At 39.9% G+C, this 9,987-nt stretch overlaps 1 protein-coding gene across 2 annotated transcripts; it reads right to left on the reverse strand.

Moving 5' to 3' along the window:
* Positions 1–1,884: 1,884 nt before the first annotated feature.
* Positions 1,885–9,706, reverse strand: bnip3lb (BCL2 interacting protein 3 like b). 2 transcript variants are annotated; one of them, XM_077497632.1, is made up of 6 exons: positions 9,323–9,706; positions 6,105–6,336; positions 4,603–4,681; positions 4,318–4,421; positions 3,804–3,953; positions 1,885–3,434 (listed from the first exon to the last, which is right to left on the reverse strand). In XM_077497632.1, the coding sequence occupies exons 1-6, from the start codon at positions 9,372–9,374 to the stop codon at positions 3,386–3,388; spliced, it is 666 nt and encodes a 221-aa protein (XP_077353758.1). In that variant the 5' UTR covers positions 9,375–9,706; the 3' UTR covers positions 1,885–3,385. The 2 variants fall into 2 exon arrangements, with proteins under 2 accessions (XP_077353758.1, XP_077353759.1); XM_077497633.1 differs by lacking the exon at positions 9,323–9,706 and adding an exon at positions 7,782–7,940.
* Positions 9,707–9,987: the final 281 nt, after the last annotated feature.

The following is a 9,987-nucleotide window of genomic DNA, read 5'->3' on the forward strand; positions in this document are numbered from 1 at the left end:
CATACTGCCCTCCTTCGAGGAAAACATGATTAAGAAGTGATCACAGTATTAAAGTGTTAAATTGTGACAGATTGTGCAGGTGAACCCAATATAATAATAAACAGGTGATTTACTATACTTTAACAGGGAAGGCAACCCATAAATTTTCTTTACAATATGTTTTATGCGCTTTCGCTATAGTATAAAAACATCATTCTTAGTTAAGCAGCAAAACCCACCCGTTTTTAACTAAAAATGACATCACAGTTGCACAGAGCTCAGGTAACGACCAATCACAGCTCAGTTTGAGAAAACTGCTGAGCTGTGATTGGTCATTACCTGAGCCCTGAACAACTGTGATTCATTTTAAGTCGGCAGCAAGTGGCAAAATGGCCGCCTCTTGAGATGGATAAAAACAGGTGGATTTTGCCACTTTAATCATATTCTACAAACACAATGTGAATCAGAATACCATGTTTAGACGGTGTTTTTTTTTTTTTTTTTTTTTTTTTTAATTTTTTTTATATATATCCCTGACAGCATGTTTAGTTGCTGCTTCAGCACTTTATGACAGCATCTGACACGAACACATTCTACTGTTGGTGCATGTCAACTAAAAGTGAAGAGGAAGCAGAAATGCTCAAGATGGAGATTGGGCATAGGGATGTGAGTAAACAAAATTTTCCCAATGTATTTTCTAATAAATCCATATATTGTTTTATTTTTGTTTGTGTTGAACACCCGTGAAAATGAAATGTTGCATCTCAAGGGTTTTCCTTTGAATTAAATAATAAAAAAATAAAAAATAAAAAAAAAAACATGAGAGAGTTTCCTCACCGACGCAAGGGACATGACTGGCCACCACCCACGGTAACCCATGGTAACGCCATCGGCTGCAGTGGGAGGAGTTGTGGGTATTGCTGTGCTGGGATTGGTCAATAAAAGGTGTGCTGACGGCGGAGGAGGAGAGAGGATGTGCGTGGTACACTATAAATCAATCAGGCAGGGATTAGCTAATTAAAACTGGGTCGACTAATAGCTGTTGGAATGAACGTTTCAAAATATTATTTAAGATGAGCATTTATGGCAATGAGAAAAATCAGATGATGATGTTGAGCTACCTCATAGCATTACATTTAAAGATTTTGTGAAATTAAAGATTAAACTGTAAAGCAGTGTTAGACAAGAGTAGCGAGGTTTGTGTTCAATTTGACAAAATCAAATTATGTTGAAATCAGAATACTTTCTGACAACCTGTAAATTACAATTTAACAACATTCTTGGTAATGATATGCTTTAGTAGTGAGAGGCAATTTATACAGTTTGTGTGTGAGAAGAAACATGGCAGCACTGCAGAATATTCACCACTGGAGAGCAGTGTTAATGAGAATTGACAAGAGGCATATTCAAGTGTGGGTTTGGGCTAACCAAGCAAAGGCACATCCTTTGGGTTTCTGAAATGTGAGCACATTCAGAGCTGATAAAGGGCAAGTCTACAAGTCAACTTGGGAGGTAAAAACAGCCCCTGCACTCGTTTCCCCCCCCTTTCCTCCTAAAAGGGGTCAGACCATGTCTCGGTTTGCGACTATAACGCTCGCAGGAATTTTGAACAAGTTATGAAACATGGGACTCAGGTCTCAGCTATGCCGAAGCAGGCACACACAAAGCTGTGGATTTGAATAGGGTCCAAAAAACAACAGTTGTGGACCGTGACAGCTGCCAAAGGGTGACACAGCTTACTGAGCACAAGAGGAGGGAGCAAACAACACAAAATCCCACCACAAGGAGTTTTAGAAGGTTTTAGGAGTGGTCGTGCAATGCATGTTCAAAATATCCACTCTCTCCTGTGACTTGTTCTAAAAGTTTAATACAGTACATAAATAACGTAGCCCAAAACATGGCATATTCATTCAGGTTATCTTTAATGACAAAATGTTTATCATCTGTTGAATGGAATAGGAGAAGAAAAATAAAGCAAATGTATTACAATAATTACTGCCAGACCATCTCAGTATGAGAGCACTCTACAGGTTCCTTCTCACATCAGGACCAGTCAACGTAAAGTTTTTTTTTTTTTTTCTTTAGTTTGGAACATGTCCAAGGCGACTCATGCGCTGTGCATTCACAATCATGTTAAAAAAGTAATTAGCCTTTTTTTTTCCTGCTCACATATACACAGGAGCAGAAATTGTAAAAACTAAAAAAAAAATAAAATAAAAATAAAACAGCAGAGTAGTCATGCTTATGGTAATACGGTGATAGCTAAATCAAAAATCACCACTCTGTTAACTAATTGTTATTTGTTTGTAAAAATGATCACAATTAACCTGGTGGGACACTGCTGTGAAGAGCACTAAAGAAATGACAGAGGGATACCTTCATCTCTCATCACCAGTTATTTCTATTAAATGCTTAACATTTTTGTCTGCACTCCATTTCCATCTATTTCGCATTTCGAAGATGGGTCAAAGTTCAGTACTGGGCAGGACCCTTGTCTACTCCCATAGAACCTTAGCAGATAAAAGTTTTGTGCCGTTGTTGAACACTGTCAGTCGGGTCTGCAGTCACACATGGAGTAGGGCCTCGGGTGAAATCATTTCATTTAAGTTGCTGCCATGTAGATTAGACACAGGTTAAAAACGGAGTAACTACTGCCCCAACTCAGGAAGGCTTTGGTGCTTTTTTGTTTTTGTTTGATTTTCTTTTGAAATGGGGAAAAAAGTTTGCATACAACAAAATAGCTTAGGTCTTTAAAAATGCTTCTATGAACTCTGATTTTTCAAGAAATGCCTCACCTAAATGTTCAAAACTTCAATCTGATCTACATTTTTGACTACATATTTTGATAGCAAATATTTCCAGGAAACTTAAAATGGGCACAAAAGACAAAAAGAATCCAACAGCACAGCGCTGTGTACCATTCAGCCCATTAGCTCTTACGATATGTCACAAAGTGTTCAACTAAAACAACATGGACATACAACCTTTCTGGACCCCGCAACCCTGTTGCCCAAGACCCAACCTTGAAATACTGTCAGCACACTTGTGACTTGCACATACTTGCCCACACCCTATTTCCCATATACTGTCTTTTCTAAAAGATAGTCACCCATTTTGACATCTAAAACAAGCTCATGAATATAGCCATTTGCACTCTTTGAAAAGCTTTTACAAATGAGTGGATATAAGAGGAGAATTCAGTATCAGGAAAGGCAATCAAGTAAGAGAGAGGGCGGGGCTAAGGATGAGGAGGCTGATGCATTTCTCCTGAGAACATGTCATATCTCAGCGAGGAGGAGAGGAGGAAGGTGGCAAGCAGGGGAGAAGAAAGAGAAACTCTTCAAATGACAGCAACACTTTCTCTGGCTCCAGGCGACGTCACAGGCACTTTTCTTCAGTTTCAGCTTCAGAAGGAGCTGGTGGGGGGCGTGGTCAACCTCTTCCCAATGTACACTCTGTTGAGAAGATAGCCAGATGCAGGTCACATGTCCAAATGCAGCCCAGGCAGGTAAGGAACGATGGTTAAACTGACGTTTATGTTGGCAAGACAACTAACATGTGACTAAGCAGCGCCCTCTTCTGGAGAGATTCGGTAATTTGGAAAATATACCATCCATCTATCCACCATTTTCAACACCACTTATGCCAAGAAATTAAGAAATAAAGAATGTGTGACGTCATGCTTAAATGTACTATTAAAAGAAAACTAAATGCAAATCACTTCACTAACAAAACGGATTGCAGCTTTTTCCACACAACACTGACAAGAGTACAATTGATGGATCAACAAGTCTACGTTTTAATAGTGACTTGGTGTTTCTTACCCAAGTCCGAGGGCGAGGATGTGTGAAATCAGCAGTGATGGGATGAAGACTTTGAGGAATTCTGCAGAGAAGAAGCCTCCTTTCTTCATGGCCCCAGTCTTCCTCATGCTGAGCGTCACCGAACGTCGAGGGTGACAAAAATGAAACTCCCTGCATGGGGCAGACAAAACACACACATGGCTGACTGAGGGCATTTGTATTGTATGTTTTTTATTCTCTATGTCTCTATTATATTGACCCCTGGTGGCCATTTCAAGTACAGAAGATTTGCGGTACAAGTGCTTTGAGTTAAGAGCATGGTCACGGAATGAATTAAAGTCATAAGTCAAACAACCACTGCTCTGAGTCAAGTCTGTGAGTCACAGTCACATACATAATAATGTATTACTTAAGTTACTTAAGTATCTGGATGTCACACCAACTTTATTGCTATATTGACCAACCACTTTCTCAGTAAAAACAAGCAGATGTGTGTATGTGTATGGCGGCGGAATGTTTACACAGTTAGGCTTACTTAGGAGGAATGTTTTCCGGTCGACTAGACCAGTCAGCAACCCAATCTGCATCCTTCATCAGGATGTCCATGTCCCTCTCCTTGTCCAAGACATCCTCTTCTGTCTAAAAACACAAACATCAAGTCAACATCTAGAAATCCTACAAACATAATATGCTTGTGATTATAGAATAACACAAAAGCGTTCATGTTAGTGATAATTCTCATGGATACCCCAGTCTGGGGATTGAGGTGGTCATGGCGACCCCCTCTAAAGAACTTCAGAGGCCCCACTTGAGTTCTTACTTGACTGTCTCGTCTGCCGGTCACGTCCACATCAAAGATGATTTGTCCTTCATCTTGTGGAGTGTGAGGCCGTGGAGGACTGAGGGTGCAAAACAACAAATGAAAAATATTCAGTCAGTATACGGTCCCTAAGGGTCCTCCAGAACATTGTGTATGATGGGAAACACGAAAAATATTTTATTGTATTATACACTGGTTCGTATTGTACACGGAATTTTACGAATAATTATTACATATGGTCATAACAACACTGCTAGATGGTCTAAGCAAAAGTAAAACGTGTTTTTGTTAAATCTGACAGCCACCACAGGGCTGGCAGGTGTTCTGGCTTCTGACAAACATTACATAGTGCAAACAGTGCACAACCACAGGTAACCATAGCAACGAGAGATAGGCCTTCAGGGTCCTCAACGATTTTAGCCCTCAGGATGTGAGGACCTGCTCTGCATCACTGAAACTCAGCTTATGGTTATGTGCAATGGTGCTCAAGAAAATATTCAAATTATTCCCAGTATTACTAACAAAAACAATGATACATTCATGTAGTGGTTCTAAAGGTAATTTGTGGTTGTTTTCTTATTCCTTGTATTCCAATAAAATAAAATGAATGAATTATTCCAAGTAAAACCTCATAGATGGAAAATGGAATGGGACGAATGCACACAAAAGTCACACACAAGAGATGATCGAGCAGTCAGCTCAGAGAGAAAGAGAGAGAGAGAGAAAAAATCTAAATAGTCACAAGATCAGCTGACCTGATTGCTGCAGATTCAATCAGGCTTAAAAAGGCCGAAAGTCACAAAGACCTTTCAACAAAAGCCAACCACTATGGTGAAATAACAGCATGCAATGAACCCGGAAGCTTGGGACTTTCCATGAACTTTGCCAAAGAAAATTCTCGAGCTTTAACCGACTGTTTATACACTAGTAAAGAGAGACGGAACTGACATAGTGATTTGAACCTGGTAAAACTAAATCAAAATCATACTTTGTGCAACAAGTCGAGAAGTAATTTGTACTTAAAACTGTCAGTCAAAGTAAAATAACCTTTGTATAGCCATCATTGGCAGTGATCTGAGTGAGTATTCTGATTAATATTGCATTTGTGGAACACAAATAAAGCAGCAAAATACACACATTTTTATCCATCTCAGGGGGCGGCCATTTTGCTACTTGTTGACTGAGAATGACATCATAGTTGCTCAGGGCTGAGATAATGACCAATCAAGGAACAGCTTGCCAACGTTATATGCCCAAGCCTAGAAAACAGGTGAGCAGTTTTTGGACGTCAGCCCTGAGCAACTGTGATGTCATTTTCAGTCGACAGCAAGTGGCAAAATGGCCGCCCCCTGACGATAAAAATGGCTGGCTTTTGCTGCTTAATTCATATGATTATATTTCAATATTAATCAGAATACCGTGTATAAACTAGTGGGGCCGCATACAACATATTATTGTAAAGAACATTTTGACTTTCCTTTCAATGTGAATGATAAACCCACCTGTCACAGGAGGAATTGCTACGGCTCGACTCGTGCTGCGCATCCAGCAGGATCTTCTCCATGTCACCGTTGTGGATGGAGGACGAGGATGGGACGTGCTCCAGTGCCCCCACAATGGCCTCCTCTTCCTCCACCTGAGGAAGGGGCAACAGGCCTGAAACAGGGCTAACTGTGGAAGAGGACTGGGTTGACTCTGCAGCGCCTCTGTTCATTTCCAACTCCACCCAGGACCCTGTGGGGAGAAACACTCGTTTGCTGACTGTGCCTCCAAACCACACATTATGTTGTGTAAATAATGCTCATGTTGTAGTACAACCATTGGTGTTAAATTATTATAACTTAAGTTCATTAGCTTGATCACGTTCTCTAACTTTGTGGAACCGATTGTTTACTAATTTTATCAGCCCAATTCAACACTGACATATAAACACAGGAGTTCAGAACACTGTTAAAAAAAAACAAAAAAACATTTAGAAACAACAATTCATTGACTGCTAGTTTTCCAACGAAGTAAATGTAATTAAATCTCTAGATGTTCCAAAAAAAAAAAAAAAGTTTTAACCTCTGTTCTGTCTGTAGAAAGATTTCATAATATTTTTCAGGAAGGCAATAATGCAATAGCATTTTATTTTTAGGGTTGCGGTTTGAGTTGATGTCAAACCGGGTTGCTTTGTTTATGTTTTCGTTCCTATAGTGTTCACTTAGGTATGACTTGTATGAAAATGAAAAACATCATTAAATCCGAATATGTTTTACATTTGTGACAGTCAACAAAACATGACATAATTATAGGCCCATCTGTTATACTGGATCGCATTACATCAGTCATTCTCAAGGTGGGGTACTAGTACCACTAGTGGTACACAAAAGAATTACTGCCAGGTACAGTTCAGTTGTGTTTAACTTCTAAGTTCAATACACTTGCATTTAATCTGTACGAACTACAGCATTTGTTTAGATTCAACTTTATTTAGCATTAATAAGCAATACAAGTATATTTTCTTTTCTCTTGCTACATTGGCTGAAATTATTGAATCTATTTTTTAGGACTAAAATCTTGGTCGCATGTATGATTAAACTTAGGCCTGCTACAGTCATTTGGGTAATACTCTTTATGAGCATTAGACATTTTTAGGTAATTGTTGCGGGGTGGATTCTATAAACATGAACTATTTCCGACTCAAATATGGATTTACTGCAACCCTAAAATGCTGTTTACATGGCTCTGTCTTGCTTAATATTAAATTATGGCAGTGCAAGTAAACATGGACAATGTTATGGGAGGGAATTACATCCCTGCTTGCGCTGATTTGACCTCACAACCTGGCAGGGTCCAAAAAAAGAATCTGAGCAGCACTTTCACACAAAGACAAACAAGTGGATATGACGATGGACTGCCTGAGAGTGTCAATCAAATGTTGATGAGGAAAGCACTATTTCCTGCTGTGTGGTAACAGGGCAGTAAATGCCTTCCTGTGGGTTCTTGTGGACCCTGCATGTGATATATGACGCTCACTCCCTTTATATGCGAGTTTTGCATGGGCAGGCAGCTGAGCGGGACTGACCGCACATTAAAGTTGTATTTTTAATGACAGGCAGGCTGATGCATGACGCAAAAAATACAAATGTGAAAATATTTTTCCCAATATCACCAAGATACTTTAAAAACATTCTTACCATAGACGAGGGATACATCCCACAGAGGTCCTGAGATCCCATAACATTAAAATAAACTGTGTTCACGATGTCAATTGCAAAGGCAGTCCTGTCCAGTTACACCTACTGACCCAATATGTAACCCGGCCCTCCCCCTTGACCCAACATTTGTGCTCATCCTGTGGATTACATAGTACACTATGAGCAAAGCTGCTGTTGACAGAGCATTGTCTCTGCTCTGTGGTCTGTGATTTGAAGCCACGTTGCCATGGTGCCAGCGTTTGCGAACATTCTGGCTACAGACTTGCAATCAGCTGTCACGTGGATTAAATGAATGGACACAAAGTGACCTGTTGATTTACTCATGTTAAGAATCATAAACAGCAGAATATTGCGTAAGGACCGTGCGTTGGAAAACATATGTAATAGATAAATTTGTTTATGACTGGTGTGAGAGCTCCAGGAAAGTCCAAAAATAGCCTACTGGTTCAGATAACGCACATACACACTGTGCCGTCGTCCTATCTTCCTGACAACCCTGGGGACATGTCTTTAGAACTTTGTCTTAACATGTATGGTGACAGTCCAGTATGTCTCAAGCCTTCGTGGTTGATCTGAAGTGACACCCGAAAGCTATAAACACAACTCATAGCCAAGTAAACTGAGGAGTCATTAGAAGAGCCTCTTAAATATTTATATACAGTAATATTACAGTTTTGAGCACCAAATAACAGGAAGTTTTCCCAAACGAATGACAGAAGGCCATTCTATTTTTATCACAATACCACACTCTGCACAATATTTTTAAGATGGTAGGCGGAAATATTTGAACTCGATGACCATGTTCTGACGTTCGAACTGTCTGCCACTGACCCTTCAGTGTAGCTGTAAATAGAATGCCCCGCCATGTCGCGCTCCATAGTGATGAGAAACGTTGAGAGATTTAATAAACATGCTTTGTTCACATCATTCTAATCTTCACTAGTTTGGATTATCAAGCAGATTTCTACTTGGTTTGCTTAGCTAACCTAAACCCCGACATCAAGTGAAAACAATTATTACTGTAATTTCGAAATACAGTAGCTACGTTGTTTCATTCATGTCGAACAACGTAAAAAATACAAAACAAAACAGAGGAAAGAAACACAACCACAACGATAAAAAAGAAAGCTCCGAATCCTTGTCGAAATGGTTGCAGAAATCATCTGCCCCAAATTTGACCAATTTTTGGCATCTTCGATCTCGCCTTGTTGACAAAACTTAACCCCACCTCCATAACACAGCGTGACTTTCTGACTGGCTCACAGGCCTGTCAGTCAAGAAGATCTAAACAACTATTGGTCCCGACGCTGTCAATAAACAACAGAACATGGGGCTCTTCGCTCCACCTCCTGAAATGTAGCTTCGAGACGAAAAAAAAAAAAAGATAAACGAACATGCACAACTATTTGAAAGAAATGTAAAATACAGTACACAACATATCGTAGACACCCCCACTCTGCAGTCAGTGCTACGTTGAGAGAAAACACCGCTAAAAATGTGAAATATAGCTGACTACTCACCGTTTAGCCCAGAGTCTCCGTTGTTGTCTGTAGCACCACGAGCGTCGGACATCGTTGAACCTGGTTAACAACCAGTGTGGGCTATATAAAAAGCTCGTCAGTGGAAAACGCGTGCGACTTTTCCTTCATACATTCAGACAAGTAATACAAGTGTACCGCCTCGCCGTCAGGTCCGCTTGTTGGCAAGGCGCAACCGAAGCAAGGCTGTAACTGCGATTTGTTTTTATGGGCTACTGCCGAGGCGGGAGCCGCCGCGAGGCTCACAGATCCTCCCGGAGCTGATTGATGACGTTGCACTAGGAAGACGACAGTAATTATATAACGTTCTAAAAATACATATATTCATTTAACTAATTACACCCCAAATGCATACGTTACTATTTTACTAATACATAAAGTAAAATATTGAGATTTTTGTCTCGAGATGTAAACTCGGCGCCCATAACAAGCGTGCGTATACTCACGTACTGCTGATTCAGACGATAAAAAGTTTATTTTCTGGCGTGGCTCCAGTTATAGCTGGTACATTTACATCAACAAGCGTCAGGTAATATTTGGTCATTATTTTAGCGTTCACTGTTTTTCCATGTATCAAATTGTTTAATTTTTAATAAACATATTTGTAAAAGGAAAAAAAAAACCATCAGGTGCCGCATACAAACAAG

The sequence above is a fragment of the Festucalex cinctus genome, chromosome 15 (assembly GCF_051991245.1).
Source record: "Festucalex cinctus isolate MCC-2025b chromosome 15, RoL_Fcin_1.0, whole genome shotgun sequence".
Taxonomy (NCBI): domain Eukaryota; kingdom Metazoa; phylum Chordata; class Actinopteri; order Syngnathiformes; family Syngnathidae; genus Festucalex; species Festucalex cinctus.

Bases quoted from the DNA above. Each gene is read 5' to 3' on its own strand.
- bnip3lb (XM_077497632.1), bottom strand. From the start codon at position 9,374: ATGTCCGACGCTCGTGGTGCTACAGACAACAACGGAGACTCTGGGCTA. The intron at 6,337-9,322 runs GTGAGTAGTCAG...TTCTCCCCACAG, and splicing joins CGGAGACTCTGGGCTAAACG to GGTCCTGGGTGGAGTTGGAA. The intron at 3,954-4,317 runs GTAAGCCTAACT...TGCCCCATGCAG, and splicing joins CCGGAAAACATTCCTCCTAA to GGAGTTTCATTTTTGTCACC.